Raw genomic sequence first — 25,380 nt, 5'->3', positions numbered from 1 at the left:
TTTGCTATTTTCTTCAGACACTTGTGCAGCTATATGAATTATATACATAAAAATCTTCCCCAGAAGGAGCGGACAAGACATTTCACTCCAGCGATGACAAGTGAGCGCCGCCGTCTCCTGAGCTGGGAATTCAATTCTCTGCATGACAACCTCACAAGATGCACAGACTGGATTAAAAGGGTTAGAAGCCTTCACGAATGGATGCACTTTCCAGTATCCCAGCTTATAATGTCTATCAGCTCAAAACCCGTCCTCAAAGCCCTCTCTAACCTGACATTCCCCGAGCTGGCATCCTGTACAGATACAAAACAGGTCCATGAGGTCACCCGCTACGACTCCCAGAATTCATAGCAAATGATTTGTGAATCAGAAGGCTTAAAGCCCTAGTCACCCATGACATGGGTTACATCTTAAATAAATCTCCATCTCCAGAGTCACTGCTCATCCTTTACTGATCCTGTGTTACAGACTATATTTTACTTCAGAGCTGCATTCACATACATTACATTACTTATCCTGTACTGCATACCCCAGAGCTGCACTCACTTGCTTCTCAGCCTAGTACCAGGTGTAGCATCTGTTACTGGTGACTGTGACCTGTGCTGCTGATTATAAACAGGAACATTAATACACAGAGGTGCTAGATTCCAGGTATACACTGCTTGACCACACAGCTTTAGGCCCCAGATCTCTCTAGATCGAATCCATGTTGCCTTAATGGTCTGAAAGCCAAAAGGGGCACAAGTGCCCCTAGGGTGATGCCCCTGAGGTACCATAAATAGCATACCCATCACAGTATGGGCTTTTAAACAGATGCAGCTGCCAATGGAAGTACAGGTTATTGTGGAAAGTTGTATTCTTCCTAATAGGGCCTGTGCACAGAACTGGCCGAACTTCCATTGGCATCTGCACCTGCATGTGGAAGTTTACTAACACTCACTGTGACAGGTACACTCTCCCTTACTGGCACAACGCATATACGTCACCTCTGTAAGCCACGGCCATCTGGCAAGGCAATAAGGGGAATTCCTATAATTCCAGCATTCACAGCACACATGCATATTTATTTCATAGTTTCTGTCATTTAGTGTTAAGTGTCCACATTTACTTGTCACTGGATCGGGGCGCAGTGACCTTTTGGGAAGTCCCTGCTGGAAGTCCAGAGGAAATGCCTGATCAGGTTCAGCACCTCTGGCTCTCCATCAGGAGGGGGCAACCTCAATTTCTCATAGTGCACAATGGGGTGATGGTCCAGATCTAGGAGCAAGTTGGGCTCTCCCTAAGCCTGCCTTTCAGCGCTGCTCCCCATTCTGCCACTCCTCCCAGGATGCCAGGAAAAGCTGGATCCAATCCTGGGAAACTTCTCCCAGTTTCCAAGGATTGGATCCAGCTTTTCCCCAGCACCCGTGGTGGAGCAGTAGGGAGTGGAGCAGCGCCGACAGGCAGGCAATTTGATGAGCGGAGTACTGATCAAACTAAACCCTTTGCTTCATTTAGATTAGCGATTTTAGTCAGCTGTACACGCTGCTTGCGTTAGGTTCAGCCATCATTCTAAAGGCCTTATTTCACGGAACAATTATCATTCATAAACTCGCTCCAACGACCGCTCGTTAACGATAATGGCTTTGTGGAAGAGGTGTAAACGAGCGAACGACAAAGGCAAAATCGTTATATTGTCATTCAAAATAATTTTTCAGCATGTCGAAAAAAAATCGTTGGTCTTCAAAAGATAATTCGCTAATCGGTTCGTAAAATTAGAAATCTTTCAGTCGTTCGTAAAAAGGTTTAAAAAAAGTAGGTGTGCCGTATGGTCATGATCACCCCGGCAAACGTTTTAAACGACCATGTAATGACCGCAAAATAATCGTTACACTACATATATCGTTCACGTTCCCACGTGTGTAATCGTTCGCTAAAAAATTGTTTAGTGATTGTTAACGAGCGGTCGTTGGAGCGAGTTTATGAACAATAATCATTCCGTGGAATAGGGCCATAAGGTGTATGTGGACCTCCTGAACAACCACCATCAGGTATTGTTATGCTGCGTTTACACGGAGCGATAATTCGTCCGATCGTACAATTAACGATTTTGAAGTAACAAATTTTTTTTTATAATGATCAGCGTTTAGACGGAACGATATATTGTGCAGAAAAATCGTTTTGCGATCATTTTGCGATTGCTTAAGCCTATCTCGCACATAGGTTAAATCGGTGAACAACTGTACACGGAACGATCTGCGAATTTTTTGCAAACCACCGACGATTTAAGAACATGTTAAAGGATCAAAATGAACGATTTACACGTACAATTATCGTTCGAATTCGATCGTTATCGTGCAAATTCGCACAATAATCGTTCCGTGTAAACGCAGCATGAGGGTAGCTTCACACGTACCGTATCGCTGCGTTTTTAACGGTGCGTTTTTAACGCTGCGTTTTTGGTGCGATTTTTACATGCGAGTTTTGATTTTCACATAAAAATCATGTGAAAATCAAAACGCGCATATAAAAAATGCAGCAAAAACACAGCGTTAAAGAGGCACCGTTAAAAACGCAGCGATACGGTACGGGTGAAGCTACCCTTAGTGATTTCCATCACGCCCAACCCTATCACAACAGACATCATCTGTTGTTCAAGGAGAGATAAGCCGCAGTCTGAGCTCTCAGGCTGCATCTTACCCCTCCCCTCCTCATAGGAAACACAGGAGCGCTCGGGCATGCAGAATGTTCCTGTGTATGGGGAGGACGGGCACTGGGCAGGAGAGATAACTAATAGCTGAACGATATTTTAACCGTCAGTTATTAAAGGTGTAAGGCCATATAAACAACTTAGGGAAGCTCCTACAATGGGGGAAACAAGAGAGTACAATGGCTTTTGTTATAACAACATATGCCACTATACAAATAATAGCTCTATACAGAGCTTGTGAGAATTGTGTGTGTAGAAGGACTCGGATCTGAGCAACTACTCCCATCATGTACTAATGTTGAAGTGGATGAAATTACGGGGCAGATGGAGGCAGGATGTGGGTATGGATAGGTTGGAGGGAGGATGGATACAGATTGAGAAAGATATATAGAGAGGGTAGGGTAAATAGGAGGATATGAATGGAGGGATAGACAGACACACGGAGCAAAGAGCAAGATCTAAGACACAGAAGTGATAATACAGGCGTGTTCTGCACTACATTCCCCTCCACAGGGAGATCGAGGAGGGGGCAGCCTGAGGAGTGTTGTGCAACACACACAGACTGAGATGAATGGAGAACTTAATGGAGCAGTGAGACAGAGTAAGACATTAAATGGCACATTAATAAGATGGAAGGAGCCGGTGACAGAAGTGTGAAGGGAGCTGGAGACTGAGCAGATGCAGAGGTGACAAGGAGCTAATTATACAAAGCAGAGAGATGAGAGAGAGGGAGCGAGGCACAGACGAGGCAGACGACAGGAGTAGCCAGGGCGCAATGACCGGGAACCACACATGGAGACATCACTAATATGGGCCTATGCTGAGACAAGGAGAGGGGTAACACAATAGGGGAGGGTGGAATAAAGCAGCACAACAATATCAGGAGTAAAGGAAAGAAAAAGATGACAGAACTTAAGACGTTGATGTCCAGTCTGGGGGTGCACTATAAGGTGCTAGAATTATGCAGCAGCCTTGAGAGGGCTGAGGTATTGACCCCATTATTCAGCATCTGTATTATATTTCCTTGTAATCTCTTGTGGTAAAAGGGGGAGGGATGACTCCATTCAAACGTTTCCCCCTCCTTAGCATCCCCTCCCCCCCACAGTCCCTCCCCTGCTCTATTATCATCTGAAAACCCTTCCCCTTTTTACGACTCACCCACACGGTGCGTCACCCATGCTCTGCTGTAGCCCTCCATGGAATAGCGAAGGTATTACTAGGGTGCAGATGACGGCAGGCAAAACTTACAAAGTTCAGCTCCTCATCCCTCACTCCTGCTGCACCCACACAAACACATGAAGCATCTTGCTCCTGGGTCTCCCCCCTTCTTCTAAGACCGGATTCCGTCTCTGAGCCACTTCCTGACCGCCTGTCTGTCTGGCGCAGCTCCTGACTCACAGCAACGACTAATTTATTGACTGCAAATTAGGACCATTTTCCCTCTCAGAGCCAAGAGAGGAGGGGAGGAAATGGAAGCTCATCTCACCATGCCAGCCAGAGCCTCAGCCCTACTTAACCTCTCCAGCTCTGTACTCAGTCCAACATCTCATAGTAAAAAAGGAAACATTTATGTATTGTGTCCTTACCAGCGTAAAACCGAGCATGACAAAGAACTGTCAAAATACCAAGCCTATATTCATATTCCACCCTAATGGGGATCTCAAAGAACACATGTAGTTATCGAAAAAGAATTCCCTTAGGCTAGGTTCACACTGCGTTTTAGTTTCATGATTTCGGTACGTTTAGCTTTAAAAACTTGATCAACCACATTTTTGTGTAAATTGGTTTCAACCTTTTTTTTAATAGTATAAATCAATGGGCAACAGATTCTGCAGTAAGATATACAGCAGCATACGTTTCTACCAGCCATCAATGCATCAGTTTTTTTTTTAACTTATACACTTGATATACATTATGGGGGACATTTATTATCTGGGTAGATACCATTTTGTGGTGCAGATGAGCCCAATGCACACTTATTCTGTGAATATTTTATTTGCATAGGGCTCCTCTGCGGCACTTGTGCCAGAGAGGCAAGGAGGGGGCACTACATGTGGTACAACCGGACACTAGCTCTGAGCTGATGTAGGTTTCAATGAGTGCAAACAGAGGCGCTCTGGTGGGCACAGGATTTTTAAAATTATTTAAAATACTTGTTTGCAGTTCATTAAATCAGGAAATCTCTACAGCTCTACTCACACAGCTGAGGGTTTGCTACAATTGTATCTATTAAAGATAATCCTCTGTATATCAGCCTTGATGTTTAACTATCTGGACAGAGATTTTTATTGTAATGATGTGAGACTGGATACAACCAAAACAACATTGGAGTCTCAGCCTCTGGTGTGGCAAGTTCTCCACAGAAGGCTATTAGAGATGCCTCGCTGCAGAGTGAGGGTCTGACCCTACCGTACAGGTGATGGCAGTGACATAAATTTATCTTCCCAGCTCTAGGCCTCACATTAGGCGAGCATCGAGCACAGGAGCAACACCTGGCAGTCAGCCACAGGCAGGATGAAAACGGGCTCACCTGACCTGATAAAGGGAGATGAACACCTGTCCTGCCCCGGGGGCTATGCTACGACAGGTGAAGCCTGCCTCAACCTACACCAGTGAAAACACCCATACTATACACACTTGAGGGTGACAGCTTACATGCTGGATGCTACAACAAAGCTATTCACACCAGGTTCTGCATTATAAGTGAAGTGAGCATAAGGAAATTGGTGTCTTATAAATATCAGGTGGATCCAAACACTCCGATGTGAAGGCTCCGTGTACACGGAGCAAAAGTGGCGGAATTCCTTACGGTCCTATTACACTGGTCCTATTATCCGATCATAACTGTAAACGAGCGCCGATCTGCTAGATCAGCGCTCGTTTACTGGGCCTCTTACATGGCCCGATAATCGTTTAACAAGGGCTGCATGGCCATTGTTACCGATGTCCTTGCAGCCCTTGCTTAAACTGTATACATTACCTATCCTTGCTCTAGGGCTCCTCTTGCGGTCCCCCCGGGTCCCGTGCACTGGAGCTTCAGAGTGGCCTGTCTCAGCTGACACACCGCTCAGCCAATCACTGGCCGTTGCAGTCCCGGCCACTGATTGACTGAGCGACCTGTCAGCTCAGACAGGCCGCTCTGAAGCTGCAGCACGCCGGACCTGGGAAGAAACAGACCGCAAGAGCAGCCCAGGAGCGTGGATAGGTCTTGTATACACTTTGCAAATCGTCATCTGCCGGCTGGGCGCTGCCCGATGATTATAGGTCCAAACCTAAATCAACGATAAGCCGATTATCTTTGTCGTCGGCTGATCGTTGTCTTTATTACATGTATCGATAATCGTCTGGATAGGGCTGATTCGGCCGATTATCGTTCCATGTAATAGGGCCCTTAGGCTGTATTCCATTGGGCGACTGGAGGAGCAAACAAGTGCTGTCAGTGCTCATTTGCTCTTCGTTCCCCACAAACATGGCGACAGCAAGCTGGTGAGTCCGGGGTTGGGGGGGCGCAGGGAGTTGCGGGGGGGCTGCCCGGCTGATTGCTAGATCATTCGGGCAGCCCATAGCATATAGAAGCGGTCTGCTGCTGCCACTCCTGTTTCACAGAGCGACGGCAGCAAATCGTTGCTATATGAGTCGTTTGTCTTTCAACATGTTGAAAGACAAACAACTGCATCGTTCATGTCGGCTGATCGTTGCCTTTTATTACACAGGACGATTATCAGCTGTAACGGCTGATATCGGCCAATAATCGTTCCGTGTAATAGGACTTAAGGGTCCTTTTACACACACAGATATCTGACAGAGAACATGTCATAGAGGAAAGATTGAGATAGCTGTGCGGCTGATAACAAGATGAAAGCATGATTTCAGCTTTTATATGAGCCAATTATCAGGTAAATGGGCGTTCCTGGGAATGCTCAGTAACGATATTTGGCCTGTGTTAAGGGTATGTTCACACACAGAGTTTCATTGCGTTAACGCAGTGAAGGGCAGCAGTGTCATTATGTTATTACTGAAATAAAGTGATGCAGTATTGCAACGAAACAATGCAGCACTGCAATTGGATTTTTATTGCCTTTACTGCATGAAAAGCCTAAAAAGCCTGTATAATAGTAATAGTGTGTCAGTATCTTTCATTTTGTGTTCACATGTATTTGTGGTATTATGAATTGTAATACTTTTTGTTTGCTTACTTGTACCTTGGATCACATGCTCCACATGGTAATATTTTATTTTGTGATGTATTTAGTCACACATGGAGCCCAATCAAACAACATGGGGACATCATTAATTAGGCTGTACTTAGCTTCTACATAGGGGGCGGCATCGATTAGCATGTGTGACATGTGTTAATACATTTTCAGCACTTACCGGGGTGTGGTTTTGTATTTAAAAGGTTATTAGCCATCATTAACACTCATTGGAGATAAAGATGTATTTATGCTGATGCACTGTTTCCCAGGACAGACGATTAAATTATTCTGAATTATATATAGAATATGTATTCACCCTCTGAAATTTAAAGCGCTCCATAGTGTGACTGCTCTTACAGTAGAGGGATCCATAGTGTGACTGCTCTTACAGCAGAGGGCTCCATAGTGTGACTGCTCTTACAGTAGAGAGCTCCATAGTGTGACTGCTCTTACAGTAGAGAGCTCCATAGTGGGACTGCTCTTACAGTAGAGAGCTCCATAGTGGGACTGCTCTTACAGTAGAGAGCTCCATAGTGGGACTGCTCTTACAGTAGAGAGCTTCATAGTGTGACTGCTCTTACAGTAGAGAGCTCCATAGTGTGACTGCTCTTACAGTAGAGAGCTCCATAGTGTGACTGCTCTAACAGTAGAGAGCTCCATAGTGTGACTGCTCTAACAGTAGAGAGCTCCATAGTGTGACTGCTCTTACAGTAGAGGGATCCATAGTGTGACTGCTCTTACAGTAGAGAGCTCCATAGTGTGACTGCCCTTACAGTAGAGAGCTCCATAGTGTGACTGATCTTACAGTAGAGAGCTCCATAGTGTGACTGCTCTTACAGTAGAGAGCTCCATAGTGTGACTGCTCTTACAGTAGAGGGATCCATAGTGTGACTGCTCTTACAGTAGAGAGCTCCATAGTGTGACTGCTCTTACAGTAGAGAGCTCCATAGTGTGACTGCTCTTACAGTAGAGAGCTCCATAGTGTGACTGCCCTTACAGTAGAGAGCTCCATAGTGTGACTGATCTTACAGTAGAGGGCTCCATAGTGCGACTGCTCTTACAGTAGAGAGCTCCATAGTGTGGCCTGCTCTTACAGAGGAGGGATCCATAGTGTGACTGCTCATACAGTAGAGGGATCCATAGTGTGACTGCTCTTACAGTAGAGGGCTCCATAGTGTGACTGCTCTTACAGTAGAGGGCTCCATAGTGTGACTGCCCTTACAGTAGAGAGCTCCATAGTGTGACTGCTCTTACAGTAGAGGGATCCATAGTGTGACTGCTCTTACAGTAGAGAGCTCCATAGTGTGACTGCTCTTACAGTAGAGAGCTCCATAGTGGGACTGCTCTTACAGTAGAGAGCTCCATAGTGGGACTGCTCTTACAGTAGAGAGCTTCATAGTGGGACTGCTCTTACAGTAGAGAGCTCCATAGTGTGACTGCTCTTACAGTAGAGGGATCCATAGTGTGACTGCTCTAACAGTAGAGAGCTCCATAGTGTGACTGCTCTTACAGTAGAGGGCTCCATAGTGTGACTGCTCTTACAGTAGAGAGCTCCATAGTGTGACTGCTCTTACAGTAGAGAGCTCAATAGTGTGACTGCTCTTACAGTAGAGAGCTCCATAGTGTGACTGCCCTTACAGTAGAGAGCTCCATAGTGTGACTGATCTTACAGTAGAGGGCTCCATAGTGTGACTGCTCTTACAGTAAAGAGCTCCATAGTGTGGCCTGCTCTTACAGAGGAGGGATCCATAGTGTGACTGCTCTTACAGTAGAGAGCTCCATAGTGTGACTGCCCTTACAGTAGAGAGCTCCATAGTGTGACTGCCCTTACAGTAGAGAGCTCCATAGTGTGACTGCTCTTACAGTAGAGGGATCCATAGTGTGACTGCTCTTACAGTAGAGAGCTCCATAGTGTGACTGCTCTTACAGTAGAGAGCTCCATAGTGTGACTGCTCTTACAGTAGAGGGCTCCATAGTGTGACTGCCCTTACAGTAGACGGATCCATAGTATGACTGCTCTTACAGTAGAGAGCTCCATAGTGTGACTGCTCTTACAGTAGAGGGATCCATAGTGTGACTGCTCTTACAGTAGAGAGCTCCATAGTGTGACTGCTCTTACAGTAGAGAGCTCCATAGTGTGGCCTGCTCTTACAATAGAGAGCTCCATAGTGTGACTGCCCTTACAGTAGAGAGCTCCATAGTGTGACTGCTCTTACAGTAGAGGGATCCATAGTGTGACTGCTCTTACAGTAGAGGGATCCATAGTGTGACTGCTCTTACAGTAGAGAGCTCCATAGTGTGACTGCTCTTACAGTAGAGAGCTCCATAGTGTGGCCTGCTCTTACAGAGGAGGGATCCATAGTGTGACTGCTCTTACAGTAGAGAGCTCCATAGTGTGACTGCTCTTACAGTAGAGAGCTCCATAGTGTGACTGCTCTTACAATAGAGAGCTCCATAGTGTGACTGCCCTTACAGTAGAGAGCTCCATAGTGTGGCCTGCTCTTACAATAGAGAGCTCCATAGTGTGACTGCCCTTACAGTAGAGAGCTCCATAGTGTGACTGCTCTTACAGTAGAGGGATCCATAGTGTGACTGCTCTTACAGTAGAGAGCTCCATAGTGTGACTGCTCTTACAGTAGAGAGCTCCATAGTGTGGCCTGCTCTTACAGAGGAGGGATCCATAGTGTGACTGCTCTTACAGTAGAGAGCTCCATAGTGTGACTGCTCTTACAGTAGAGGGATCCATAGTGTGACTGCCCTTACATTAGAGAGCTCCATAGTGTGACTGCCCTTACAGTAGAGAGCTCCATAGTGTGACTGCTCTTACAGTAGAGGGATCCATAGTGTGACTGCTCTTACAGTAGAGACCTCCATAGTGTGACTGCTCTTACAGTGGGGGGATCCATAGTGCGACTGCTCTTACAGTAGAGAGCTCCATAGTGTGACTGCCCTTACAGTAGAGAGCTCCATAGTGTGACTGCTCTTACAGTAGAGGGATCCATAGTGTGACTGCTCTTACAGTGGGGGGATCCATAGTGCGACTGCTCTTACAGTAGAGAGCTCCATAGTGTGACTGCTCTTACAGTAGAGGGATCCATAGTGTGACTGCCCTTACAGTAGAGAGCTCCATAGTGTGACTGCCCTTACAGTAGAGAGCTCCATAGTGTGACTGCCCTTACAGTAGAGAGCTCCATATTGTGACTGCTCTTACAGTAGAGGGATCCATAGTGTGACTGCTCTTACAGTAGAGACCTCCATAGTGTGACTGCTCTTACAGTGGGGGGATCCATAGTGTGACTGCTCTTACAGTAGAGAGCTCCATAGTGTGACTGCTCTTACAGTGGAGGGATCCATAGTCTGACTGCTCTTACAGTAGAGAGCTCCATAGTGTGACTGCTCTTACAGTAGAGGGATCCATAGTGCGACCACTCTAACTGTAGAGGGTTCCATAGTATGACTGCTCTTACAGTAGAGAGCTCCATAGTGTGACTGCCCTTACAGTAGAGAGCTCCATAGTGTGACTGCTCTTACAGTAGAGGGATCCATAGTGTGACTGCTCTTACAGTAGAGACCTCCATAGTGTGACTGCTCTTACAGTGGGGGGATCCATAGTGCGACCACTCTAACTGTAGAGGGTTCCATAGTATGACTGCTCTTACAGTAGAGATCTCCATAGTATGACTGTTCTTACAGTAAAGGGCCCCAATAATATGACTTACATACTACATTATACAATAGAGATATGCATGTGACTGCTCTTAAAGTAGAGAGCTACAGATTGTGACTGTTAACTGTTAACAATAGAGAGCTCTATAGTGCGACCGCTCTCAGTCTGAATTAAAGAAATATTCTCATCTGTAATAGCAGATGGTTGTTAAGTATATCACTGCATATTCCTTACATACAAAAAGGAGACAGGGACAATGAGCCATTATAGGGGAATGATGAACACTGCGCCCCCACAACAGAAGATGAGAAAATACAGGAATCAATCATCAGTGCTCCCATCAATCACATGCAGGTTCTCACTGACGGCAGGCGCTGTCCAGGGTACTTGCAGGTCACCATTAAAGTGTTATGTATCCGGAATAGCAACGTCTGTACGTGGCAAAACACTTCTACTATTTATCTGCACATTTCCGTAATGAAACCCCCAGTAAGTTCCCTGAATCCAGGGTGCTCCTCCTTCACCATCAGTTTATGGACAGTAAATATTTCCAACCAGGCAAGAGACATTGCTGATTCCAAACAACATAATGAACTACAAACACAGGCATTTTATTATTAGAATTGCACAACCTAGCAATATACAGACGGGAATTTAGGGAAGAAGAAACGTAGAATACACAGATGTATTCTACACAGAAATATTCATACCCTACTGCTAATACTTTAATAATAAACAGTTCATACTCCTCCGCTAACACCTTCCTACTACAGGCAGTATTGTTCCTGGCTGTAAATGCATCATAGATAGGGTATTATGCTGAAAGGGTTAACCTGCCCCAGCGTTATCCTGTGGTGGGAAAGAAATTGTACGGTGATCTGATCTGCTGAGCACGGCATAGATATCGAACCAGTGCAGCATAACAGCATCCTACTGTGACACGTCAAGGAAATTTAGGAATCCCCCACAGGGTACAGTGTCTTACATGATATATCACAACTTATCACATTACAGTTGTTCATGCATCTGGCTATAAATGATCATGCAAACAGCGCCACCTACTTGTAGTGCCTGGTTCTGCAAGCTCCACATCGACGCAAGACTCCTGGCTGGGTGGCTGGGTTGGGGAGTCTTTTCCTGTTTTGGGGTTGTGTTCAAACTCGATTACCTTGGAAGCTGTGCTGCTGGGTCCTGGAACGCGGGTGGCTGTGCTGTTCTAAGGAAACAAAACAGACATAGTATCAAAATGAGAGTGAATAAAGCATGGGGTAAATACAAGCTATATTATGTTTCATGTATATATCTATATCTATTATTTTAGGACCATCTACTCTATATGTCTTAAAAACAATTGATCAAATCAGTCTCTCCTATTGTTCTGGAGAAATTTTTACCCACTTTTCCTTACAATATTGCTTTTGTTCATTGAGGTTTATAAGCATTCCTTATGCACAGATCCCAGGTCCAGCTACAGCATTTCAATTGTGTTGAGGTTGGGAAACTGACTGGACCACCACAGCACCTTGATCCTTTTTTATTTTTGCATTATGTTTTGTATTTCATTTTTGACTGCTCTTACAATAGGGGGATCCAGTGTGCTACTGCTTTTACTGCTTTTACAGTAGAGAGCTCCATAGTGTGACTGCTTTTACAGTAGATGGCCCCATGGTGTGACTGCTCTTACAGTAGATGAGCCCATAGTGTGACTGCTCTTACAGTAGGGGGATCCAGTGTGCTACTGCTTTTACTGCTCTTACAGTAGAGGGATCCATAGTGTTACTGCTCTTACAGTAGAGAGCTCCATAGTGTGACTGCTTTTACAGTAGATGGCCCCATGGTGTGACTGCTCTTACAGTAGATGAGCCCATAGTGTGACTGCTCTTACAATAGGGGGATCCAGTGTGCTACTGCTTTTACTGCTCCGCTCCTGCCACTCTCCGCGTAAGGAATTGACAATATCCGCCAATTTTACTCAGTTTGAACATACTCTTACAATGGAGCGGTCCATAGTGTGACTGCTCTTAAAGGGGAGGGCTCCTTATTGTAATCGCTTTATAGTAGAGAGTGCTTGACAGTAGTAATAGATTCTTTTTATGTTAATAGTGGATATCAAAGATATGTAGAATGTAAACTGTCCTTACGTACAACAACAAGGATGTAGCTTGAGGGCTTAATGGCCATGCCTACTAAATACCTACTATAATACTCCTCTCAATGCACATGAATATAACTAATATAATACTGTCCTCTCTATGCAATATTATGATCACCATATTACTAATCGCATGTAGAAGAGTATAACTACTGTAATACTCTAAGTATAATATCATAATATAATAAAACTATCCATATGGACAAGACTCAAAACTGCTATAGTGCTGTCCCCATGTAAAAAACATAGCTACTATAATACTGCCCTCAACAAGAATGTAACAAAAATGTAAAAGAATGTATAATACTGCCCTCTATGTACAAGAAATGTAACTACTATAATACTGGCCTCTATGTACAAGAAATGTAACTACTATAATACTGCCCCCTATGTACAAAAATGTAACTACTATAATACTGCCTCCTATGTACAAGAATGTAACAACTTTAATACTGCCCCCTATGTACAAGACTGCCCCCTAATTAATAGCAAAATACCTGGTGGATTTTCGCCTATAACTTCTAAATAGTACAACAGATCAAAGACAAATGACAAGGACAAATGGACTCGGCATCAGGCGGGCTATTACACCATAGGTTGGTATGACTTAACAATAACAGATTCTATTTAAATTAAGTTTGTACTGTTTCATTTTTTAAGAATTTCTGATGTTTTCCTAATTGTCCATTTTGCCATCTATATTTTAAAATAATCCAGAATTCTGCAGTATCCATTCTCACCACTAAGCCTAAAACTAAGCTGGGACTTCCTGTTATGTTTGTAATAAGGAGACAGCTAGAAAGTGATCTGTACAGCATTACTGTAAAAAGGTACAATCAGTAGATAGAGAGGACGACAGATGAAGTTCCCCCTTCCTCCTCCCTATGACATGCCCTCTTCAAAGGTCACAAAGTATACACAGTAACAACCTAAGAATATCGGTACCGTATATTCCAGCGTATAAGACGTTTGGGTATATAAGACGACCCCCAACTTTTCCAGTTAAAATATAGAGTTTGGGATATAATCGCCGTATAAGACTACCCCTCTCCCAACACACACCAAATTTAGTAAAAAAAAAACATCAGACAGATCTGAGAGGCAGAGAAGGAGGTACAGTAATACTATAGGATACAAGGGCGGGCCAAATGAGTGAAAGAGGTGTGCTTTTCCTGGACACCTGCAGCTTGCTCTGCCCTTCATACATACGGCAGTGATGTGGCTGTTTTGAGCTAGCCCCACCGTGTGCAGCGACCGCAGATTCTCCAGACCAGTTCCAAAGTTTTTCAGCACCTGCCCTATAAGACGACACCCGGCGTATAAGACGACCCCTGACTTTTAAGATTTCCCTGGGTTAAAAAGTAGTCTTATACACAGGAAAATACTGTACTATAATACTGCCTCTATGTTCAAGAATATAACTGTTATAATAATCCCTCTATGTACAAGAATAGAATTACTACAATACTGCTCACCATGTACAAGAATATAACTACTATAATACTGCTCCTATGTACAAGAATATAACTACTATAATACTGCTCACCATGTACAAGTTTATAACTAATATAATACTGCCTCTATAATACTTCTCCATATTATAGCTACTATAGTTCTGTCCCCATTAGAAAACTCTGGATTTTAGCAGGTGAAGAATACTTTGATCAGCCTTTCTGTTTCATTTCCCCTTGTGTGGTCTCTGGGCTTCCCCCTGCAGTGTGCAGGAATAGGCTTGTGCTGCCCCCAGAGGTGCACTCCGGTAACATCCCTCCTCATCCTCACTGCACTGGCAGCTGCTCTCTGTGCATGTTCCTGTGACACATTACAGGGAGCTGCTGGCAGAATCACTTGTGGAAGCGCTGGGCCAGATGATGGGGGTTTAATGATGTCCCTGTGACTGAGCTGAGTTAATATTCGGAGGGGAGCGAGCAGCTGATGACCTTTGTACCTTGGAGATTTGCTCACTGTGTACAGGGGCTCAGCTTCCTATAATATAAGACGTTACCCACCTTATACTGCTGTCGACAGTGTCAGGCCAGCTTAATTTTTGTGTCATGTGCCAGAAAACCCTTCCATAATGCTGCAGCCATTATTGATGTTACTGTGTATGATGTCCTCTTTATAACTATAACCCAACTCCTTGGCATTAACTACAATAAACCTTACCAAATGGCTAAAAGAACGAAATGTGAAAAAAAGAAGGTGCATAATTGTGTGCATATCTTCCTCACTACAATATCCAGCCTGATATGACCCAGCATAGTCTAGGTCTCTAAAATATAACACATAGTTTAAAAATATACCACTAAATCTGGTCAAACCTCCAAACTGACTACTGGATCTCAAGAGAAAAAACATACGTGCTTGATAGGAATATACAGAGTTACACACTGTAAACGGCCTTAGGATATGTGCACACTATGTAAGAGACCGGATGGTCTTAGAAAAGATCATCTTGGCCGGTACTGCAGTATCGGTCGGATGATCTTTAGGACCGCAGAGTTCTGATGCAGGGGCATCCGTGGACACCCGCATCAGAACTCCCCACTGCACTCTATAGACGAGTGGCTGGAGCCGCTCGCTCCACAGTGTGCACCGACAGGTTTTTCTGCGGCCGCAAAAAACTGACATGTCAGTTTTCTACGGCGCCGCGAGAGATCCCGGCCGGAGCGTATACTATGTGTATGTGCTCCGGCCGGGATTCCATAGAAGACAAGGCAACGTATATTTTCATAAAAAGTACGACCGTTGTTGGCGATTGCGACAACGGCCGTACTTTTAGGAAAATATACCTTGTGTGAACATAGCCAGTGAGAATCCGTCTCTTATCATTCAATGATCACTCCCATTTTCTCATGAGCTTGGAGTGTGGGATGCACTCCATTCTCTCCAGGGACAATTATGTCCCTGTTCTCGGGATTGATGGCGGCCCCAGCAGTCAGACCCTAATCTAACAGCCTGTGGATAGGAGATAATTTCAACAGATTGGAATAGCCCTTTAAATCTGGCCATAGACTTCAGCCTCACAATCCAATGTCCCAACCCTACAGATGGATGGTTTATTAGAAGCACCATGAAATTATGGAACAAATAAATGCTCTGTGGCTTTCCAATAGATCTTTTGTTTCCTCACTATTTTCAAAGAGTACGTAGTGTTAGAAAAAAAATAATAAAATAACATGTCTCAGGGACATGTCAAAAGTTTTGATGGAGTTGGAGTCTCACTCCTTAGACCCCCACCGATCAGAACAAGAAAGAAGCAGCATGCTACACTTCTCTGCTGGCAATGACCTCCGTCCAGGCAGCCCCATTGCTGAAAGACAGGGATCGAGATGTGCTGCCATGCACTTCTTCTGGCTTTCTTCCTGATCGTTGGGGGTCTCAGCAGTGAGATCAAAACTTTTAACAAGTAACATGTCAAATGTTTTTTTGAGGACAGGTACTATATACAAGATATTGGTATTTCTGTTACTGAAGGTAAACATTCTTGTTTACACCCAGCTGAAACCTAACCTCACAATAATGGGTTTCTTACTATTGTATCTAGAGAGAGTTTAACACATAAGCAGCACAAATCTCTTCTCCTGTGCCGATAGTAACATAGAGGACTGTCACATAAAAAGACCACCTGGTCCATCTATTATTTCCGTTCTTATTATCTTAGGATAGACACATTTTTATCCTAACCACGTTTACATTCAGTTATTGTAGATTTACTTACCACATCTGCTGGAAGTTTGTGGCAAGCATCTACTACAATTTGAGTAAAGTATTATTTTCTCATATACACTTCTGATCTTTCCCCCATCTAATAAGGGATTATGGTCCCTTGTTTTTGTGTTGACTTTCTTGTTTACAAAGAGAGATTTATCTGACATTTTTTTAAAGAGTCACTGTCGTATTTTTTTTTTTGCAGAAATCAATAGTCCAGGCGATTTTAAGAAACTTTGTAATTGGGTTTATTAGCCAAATCTGCCATTATCTGCATGTAAAAAGCCTTTTCCCAGGTCCCCCCCTCCTTCCTCTTTTTCATCCACTCTGAAAAATCTGAAAATTGTGACTTGTTGCAGGAGACGTCCCCTGTCTGTTTTAGGGAGAGGGGAGGGGGGAGGAGGAAGGAGGGAGTTAGCCGGCAGCAGAAAGCAGATAACAGAGGATTACAGGCACGGAGCTGGGTGACAGCTGTAATCCGAGCTCAGACAGGTCACTGGTGATGGTCAGTAGAGATATCCCGTGAGGGATTTGTAGATTAACTCTTTGTTGTCCTGTTTTGGTCTTTTCTTTAGCTCTCTCCATAGGAGAACAATGAAGACAGGGGGGAGAGCTTCAAACTGCTTTTTCATGATAAAGATGCATTTTTCGGCTAATAAACCCAATTACAAAGTTTCTTAAAATCGCCTGGACTATTGATTTCTGCAAAAAAAAAAATCACGACAGTGACACTTTAAGCCAAAGCCAGGAATAGATTTGAAAACAGGAGAAATCTCAGTCTTTCCTTTAAGACCTGTTCCCAGTTTCTAGTCTGTTCCTGGTTTTGGCTTCACAAATCTCTCTGTGTAAAGGCACCCTTAATAAAACACTTCCATCCTGAACCTTATTTATCCTTTTAACTATTTAAAGGTTTCAATCATGTTCCCCCCTTTCCTTTTTTTTGCTCTAGACTAAACAGGCATAGATAATTAATATTTTTCTGATTGGTTTTATGCTTCAGAGTTGCATCTACACGTCCTATTCTCTTGTCCGGCATGTGTATATCACTGAATAAACCTCAGTTATGGTGCGTTTACACAGACAGATTTATCTGACAGATCTTTAAAGCTAAAGTCAGGAACAGACTATAAACAGGGAACAGGTCATAAAGGAAGGACTACGATTTATCCCCTTTTCAAATCCATTCCTGGCTTTGGCTTCCAAAATCTGTCAGATAAATCTCTCTGTGTAAACGCACCATTACATAAATTCACTGAAGAAAAAAATAATACTTGACCAATTCTATACCAGTTAACCCCATAATCCCCAGACAACAGTGACTTGGCCTGTGGAGCTTCAGCACGTGTAGGTGCCAGTTATCCCTGAACCAGCATTGAATATACCCTCACCCCTTCGTCTGCCCCTCCCCCTTCTCCCGTGGTACTGTATGTCAGGAAATCATTCCCACTTACACAAATGAGGAATAATTGATTTAAAGAAGCCATCTGTTTATATACAGAGAGAATCAGCTCAATTAAGAAGGATCTGTCCCTCTCGATAAGAGCGCATCTCTCTGCCCCCGTGGAAGGGACGTTTCGTGCCCAGAACACGTCCTGGAAGAATCACAACAAATTAGAGCCGGGATGAATGATTGTGGCATTAACTCGTTACCCAACGCCCATGGGCTCTTCAAATTAAGACTAAAGACGCCGCTTGCAGCCACCTCCGAAGAGCCGTCAAGGTCACAGGGTCACAATAAGTAGGTTCATCGTTAAGAGCTGTAGCAAATTGTATCAAATTGTTATCTTGGTGCCATGTCGGACTATTTACAGGGAAGACAGTCACCAGGGAAACAGAAAAAAAAAAATCTTATACTTCTGTGGAGTGGGCAGCGATAAGAGCAATGCACCATGTAATGCTAAAAGGGAGAACCAGGCACCATCCTTATAGCAGCAATAAGCAGTATATAGCCCGAGGGAGGGGCAATCAATGAAACAGTGACAGCAATGACAAATCTCTCTCCTGACCAATGTTACAATGTATCAGTGGAGAGGAAATGTTTTGATGTGCAGCTAAAGTTGTTCAGATAACAAAGAACCGTCTACACTGGATACATCTGTAATAAACTCTCAGCTGTACGAGGTACAGCACAGACATCAGCTAGACAGGCTGGGAGAGACTCCATAAGGTTCTGGTAGGTTGTCACAGGTATATGGAGCTATACTGATGGCAGTACATCCCAAAGCTGCTGGACGGTGCACAGAGGAGGATCCATAGAGCAAACATGACAATGGAGGTGGTCCCACATACGCTCAGAGGATTCAAGTCTCAGTAATTAGAGGGCCAGGACAGCCCACTGCTTGGAAGTCTTGGTCATGCTCTTAAAACCTGTGCCAGACATTTCTAGCCATAGGTCGCGCTGTCCTACTGGAAGATCCCATCCACCCCAGAGAAGATGGGATCTGCAAGGATGGAGTCATACCCAAATCTGTTGATTGCCTACCACACTGAAGGGTGGACCCCGAGAGTGCCACAAAACATTCCCCACACCAAACCACCACCACAATGCCACCACCAGCATGTGTTCTTCCAGCAATATTTGCAGGATTCGCTGAACCTATTATTTTATACACACATAGTATAGCCCCCTGGTTTATTAGTAATATTAAAGATACATTATTATTCCTAAGGAAGCTAGACAACCCATGTAAGAGCTGTAATGGCTTACATATTCTTTATCACCAAACTTTCTAAAAAAATAATACAAATTAGAAATAGATTTTAATAGTATATTTCTATCATTTTTAATGGGTAAGAGGCATGTCTTTAAGCCTCTGCTTGTCACCTCCCAAGCACTGTTCCCCCAGCACTGGCCCGCTGATCCCCTGGGCTAATCTATGATTATCCAGATAATGCTGCCATTATCCTCGTTCCTGACATTATCCAAGTCACTGTACACAGGAGCGTTTATGGGTCTTTTAAAAGTTCATGTCAAGGGCGGAAATAATCTATGGAACACAGGATCCTATATAGTGGGTGTGGGGGTCCCCTTTAAGGGAGGTCTGACATTCTGCTTGGACTGAATCACTGACAAGTCAGCACGATTTCCAAGTCTGTGTAATATGCCAGGCAGCTAGAAACAATAATACTGCACTCAGCAGCAATGTGTGAACACAGCCTGCTAAGAAACCGTCTGACTTTGCCATTGTTGCCAGGATAGAGCCCACAGCTACTGTGAATAGGCTTTAATAGAGAGGTGGGCATTAGAATGGGCTGTAAGGAAGGGTCCCAAGCGTATAAACACGTGTGTTTCTGTCTGTCACTTTATCTCCTGCATGGATAGAGAGGAGGAGGGAGATTGCAAAGACTTTATGTTGTAACAATCCTTTCCATCTTGGTGTACAGTCACGGGATATCATTATTTAACCTTTATCTTTCTCACCCACACACAGTAACAATGTAGGGGGGGTTTTGTGGAGAAGCAATAATCACCACCCTAACATGTCATGTGTGGTCAGAAAGAGACCTGGAGAATGATCCCCGGCCAGCAGTCGCTTATTTACCATTTTGCAAGGATTCATGGCTTGCAATAACTGTATATATAAAAAAAAAAAAATAATCTACCGGCAAGGAAGGGGGGCTGTGGCTATAGAAGGGGGGGTGGATAATTTATTTACGTAATGTAGGAAACTAAGAGCTGAACAGCCAATGGGGAAACTGCTGTACCCGTGCTAGTGTTAAAGCTGTATTGTTTAATTTTGGCAGCGCTCCCGGCACAGACTGGATGTCACTTGGCAGGAGACCAGGTCAGGCTTCCAGCAACCAAGCAAATGGCGTAGAGGTGCCAGGGAGCAGGGGGCTAGCTCCCAGAGATTAACCCTTGTGTCACACTCGATCCTTACACAGACTAAATTGCTAAGGAGTGAGGTTACATCAGATGTAATTCCCACAAATGTCTGCTTCCGATTATATCTATACACTGGAAGAGTTATACTATCATGGGAATCACACCTGCGATATCTTGCATACATGTTTCCACACATAAGACATACATGTGGAAATATGTAGCAAGTCCCATCTCTTATGCAGATACAGATCTTAACACGGCCTCCATAGAATATTGTGATGCTTGCAATACAATACAATACACAGCCCAGTCTTGTATTGCAGACTGAATTTCACACACAGATATAAATGAGGGCTCAGAGTGAATGAGGGATCCCTTCAAAGACACCAAGCCGCCATACTGACGCCCGTAGGGAGGAGGAAGAAACATGCAGTCCCTGCAGGGTTATTATTGGAGGCAATCCCACTTATAAACAGAGATAATCCAATAATAACAGCATGAAATTCCTTCTAATGCTGCACACGGTCACAGCTCTACTACTTTATTCGGTTGTTCTTTAACTTTTTTTTTTTTTACCACATACTAGCATCATGCTGCTGCTTATGCTTTGTGCCATACTGTACAACATCAGGGAGGATGACAGGGCATGGACAAATAGCAACACAGTGACATTACCATAATCCAGCACCCACTGATTTACAAACGTTTAGGGGTCATTCACACATGTCGTGCATAGACAATGTGCTATGGAACAGACTTTTGAACTCCTGACATCATCACTCATAATGCTACTGAGAGCTCCGAAATGGTTTAAACCTTACACTACTGTACTGACACTAACGTGTGGCTGCGTCAATACAGTAGCGCAAACAGGGACGTAATTAGAAAAGCTTTTGAATAAGGGCCTGCCCCAACCCCCCAACTCCCCCCTCCCAGCCATCAAGTGTAGTTACTATCACAGCAGACATTGAAAGCGTTACTGTATTTGGAGTAACTTATGCTGCATCTGTGATAGGTCAGAAGTTACTGATAACAGCGGGTGCCGAGACCTGCTGCAATCCTGAGATACAGCCAGAAGACTAGGAAGTATGCAGCAGTGTGCTCCAACCGCCAAAATGTCCAATGTCCATGCTGAATGTCCAACTCTTAGGGCCCTATTACACGAGATGATTATTGTGCGGACAATAATCGTTCAGTGTAATTGCAGGCAACGATCGAAAAATTGTTGGTATGCCGATCATCGTTGATTTAGATCTGGACCTAAAATTATCGTTAATCGTTCGCTGTAATTCTACGTTTGTTCCCTCAAGTTCCGCATTTTTTCACTAGTTGTTCAGTGTAATGGCACATTGCCTATTGTTTTCCTGAGATCAGAAGGAATAAACGATCATAGTAACGATCGCAATAACAATCGTATCTAACGAGCATTGTTCTGTGCAATATGGTGCACGATTTCAGGTTAAGGATAAACAATCTCGTTTGCGATCGTTTATCGTTAGTCGTTAATCGTTAAAAATCGCTCTGTGTAATAGGACCCTAATGGTGCGTTTACACAGGCAGATTTATCTGACAGATTTTGGAAGCCAAAACCAGGAATGGATTTGAAAAGAGAAGAAATCTCAGTCTTTCCTTTATGACTCGTTCCCAGTTTAGGGTCTGTTTCTGGCTTTGGCTTCAAAAATCTGTCAGATAAATCTGCCTGTGTAAACGCACCATTACTCTCCAGACTCTAATGGAGTGAACAAGTGGGATTTAATTAGGAGACAGAAAAGGACGCATGCTGCTGCGCACTCCTCCTGGTTGTATCTTGGGATTACATTGGGTCTCAGCAGTGAAGCCCCTATTACACGGGCCGACAGTGAGGAGCAAACGAGCACTGTGAGCGCTCGTTTGCTCCTCGTTCCCCACTCCCTGCCGCTGCTATTCCACGCGGCAGCAGCGAGCAAGTGAGTCCGGCGAGGGCCGGGGGGAACAGCAGGCGGCGGTGGGGGGATGATCGCTGATCATCTTGGCAGCCCATAGGATATAGCGGTTGCTATATAAGTCATTTGTCTTTCAACATGTTGAAAGACAAATGACTTCAACGATCAGCCGACATGAACAATGTCGGCTGATCGTTGTCTTCTATTCCACGGGACGATTATCGGCTGTAACAGCCGAATACGGACGATAATCATTCCATGGAATAGGGCCTTGAGAATATTAGAGGGAACACCACACAACCCAAACCTGACGTGCTTTTCAGCATTTGCCTTTTGTCAACCCCTTGACAAAGGCAGGCGGTCAAGGGCATACTGGTACATGTCACTGTCTGAGAGGCCATCCATCTTTCTGTGTATTTTTTCACTAACTAAATCGTTTGCATAATGCACTGGTCATTATATACAAACTTGGGACTTAAATTTATATACATTCTATACTATATAATACACCAATTTATATAATGATTAAAGCCTAGCATTAACAGCAGCTGCTGCAGAACATCTTTGGAAGTGGACTTTATGTGGCAAAAGGACAGCAAGAAGGGACGTGATAGAGGGAAGACATCTTCCATTACAGAGGCAATGTGGCAGATGATCACAGAGACACATTCTACAGAAACAGGGGCTTACACACAGATCCATACATATATACAGTGGTCCGTCAACATACAATATTAATTGGTTCCAGGATGACCATTGTATGTTGAAACCATAGTATTTTGAGACCAAAACTCTATGGAAACTGGTTATTGGTTCTAAATGTCCCAAAATGAGAAAGGAAAAGGAAAGAAGAAAAATAAGCAGCTATTATGGATACAGCAAGTTCTTTCAACAGTCAGAAAGAGCTACAAGAGACTCTAAATTTCTTTCTATGTAGAGGACTGAAGCGTTTACAGGTCCTGTACAGGTCACACAGTGTCCCAGAAATATAAAATGAAGCCGCCCTCACCTGGTGCCCAAAGTTGCAACTTAAAGAGCAGCACAGGACATGTAGTATCACACTGTACTATAGAGAGGAGATACCAGACAGCCAACCAGTGTACGCACTTCACTAATACTAGTAAAATGGCCACTTTCATTGATCAGCTAGTTTTTTTACATGTTCCGCAGATCTGGACTGTCTGTAGCATTGTATGTTGAGTCTGGTCTCAAGTTACAATGGTCCAAAAGGTAACATTGTATGTTGAAAATATTGTATCTTGAGTCCATTGTAAGTTGAGGGAGCACTGTACTCACTGACACACAGCAGTTCCTCAGTCTCCCCTTCTTAAGTAGTCAGAGGACCTTTGGGTCATGTGATCAGGTCCTTCTCCACTCTCCCTCTCTGTGTGCTGCCCCTACAGCGCCCACACACCGTTAAGTGGAGCCAGGAGAAAGGGAGTCTACGGTGTCAGGCACCTAGAGGAGTGGGGGTGAGTGGTGGTCAGGGCCGGATTAAAGGGAGGGCACCAGGGGCACGTGCCCAGGGGCCTCCACCACTAAGGGGCCTCCACCAGCCCAAACCTGGAAGTGGTGTCTGGGAGTGAGTCCCACACGCAAAAAGCATGTGGAAAACCTACCTGGACACAGCACTGGCCACACTGCATGGTGTCCAGGGAGGGAGGGAGGTGTAGGGTTAATCCTGTGTAAGCATCTCCCTCCTGGCAGGCTCAGACTCCCCCCTGGTTGGTCTTTGAATGGATTCTTCCTGTCAAGCTTCCAGGTACCTGTCTCCTGCCGAGGTCCTTACTTGCCCCTCCCCCCTCACTGAGGAGAGGACAGTGTGGCACCTCAGCAAGGAAACCTGATCTCTCCAGCAGGGATGTGGCATCATGAAGCATGCTGGAGGATCTGTCACAGTGGCTTTCAGGCTGAAGTAACAGAGAAGAGCCAGAGGAGAGAAGACCTGTCATCTGACCAGATCAGGTGAGTATGAGGCTTTTGTTTTGTATTGGCACATAAGAGCAGGGATATATACTATAGGGGCATAGATCAGAGCAGGGGGCATATACTATGGGGGCATATATCAGAGCAGGGGTATATATATATATATATATATATATATATACATATTTATATATATATATATATATATATATATAGCGCGGTGTATGATATATATAGCCTGTGTGCAGCATATGACATATAGCCTGTGTGCAGTGTATGATATAGCCTGTGTGCAGTGTATGATATATAGCCTGTGTGCAGTTTATGATATATAGCCTGTGTGCAGTGTATGATATATAGCCTGTGTGCAATGTATGGTATATAGCCTGTGTGCCACCTATGATATATAGCCTGTGTGCAGTGTATGTTATATAGCCTGTGTGCAGCATATATGTAGCCTGTGTGCAGCATATGATATATAGCCTGTGTGCAGTCTATGATATACAGCCTGTGTGCAGCATATGACTTGTAGCCTATGTGCAGCATATGGTGTATATATAGCCTATGTGCAGCATATGCTATATATAGCCTGTGTGCAGCATATGACATATAGCCTGTGTGCAGTGTATGATATACAGCCTGTGTGCAGTGTATGGTATATGGCCTGTGTGCAGCATATGGTATATAGCCTGTGTGCAGTGTATGATAAATAGCCTATGTGCAGCATATGACATGTAGCCTGTGTGCAGCTAAATATGCCATGATCCTTAGGGTATATTCACATGTACCATATCCGCTATAGATTCTACACAACCTTTAAGTACTTTCTGGGTGCTCTTTACTGCTTCAGGTAGTTTATATGGTTGGGAACTGAAGATGGGACCTAGACTTACAAGTCCAGGTTCTGCCTGCGATTCACAACTGCATATGCTGCTGTGGTGGCTGACACAGTTGGCAAGAGAGCACAGAAAGTGCTAAAGTGCTTTGTTCTCACATTGAATTAAGTGGGAACACACCGCAATGCTCACCCCTTCCTCATCCTTTATCTAGGGCCTGGCATCTTTCTCTGGACTGCAGCCTCTAGGGACCATCATATGCAGAACAGAGGAGGATGCTGAGCCATACAGCCAGAAGTCCTACAGTCATCAGCCACCTATATAGATTGCTGTATGGTTTATTTGTGGGGGAAGAAAATGGGGGTGCCCCCAACAAAATTGTTGCCCAGGGCCTCCACCAACCTTAATCCGGCCCTGGTGGTGGTGGTGGTGGGCGGGACGGCAATAGTACACAC

General features: G+C 44.3%; 1 protein-coding gene across 3 annotated transcripts in view; it reads right to left on the bottom strand.

Moving 5' to 3' along the window:
• The window catches only part of GSE1 (Gse1 coiled-coil protein), a 354,039-nt gene that overhangs the window by 247,981 nt on the left and 80,678 nt on the right, over positions 1-25,380 (bottom strand). For all 3 annotated transcript variants that reach the window (XM_069966313.1, XM_069966314.1, XM_069966315.1), the window contains exon 2: positions 11,615-11,768. In XM_069966313.1, coding sequence (XP_069822414.1) covers positions 11,615-11,768 — 154 coding nt within the window. The remainder of the gene's footprint in view (positions 1-11,614; positions 11,769-25,380) is intronic.

The sequence above is a fragment of the Dendropsophus ebraccatus genome, chromosome 4, assembly GCF_027789765.1.
Source record: "Dendropsophus ebraccatus isolate aDenEbr1 chromosome 4, aDenEbr1.pat, whole genome shotgun sequence".
NCBI classification, from domain to species: Eukaryota; Metazoa; Chordata; class Amphibia; order Anura; family Hylidae; genus Dendropsophus; species Dendropsophus ebraccatus.
Note: the sequence above shows the minus strand (reverse complement) of the source record. Positions and strands in the feature narration are given on the sequence as shown.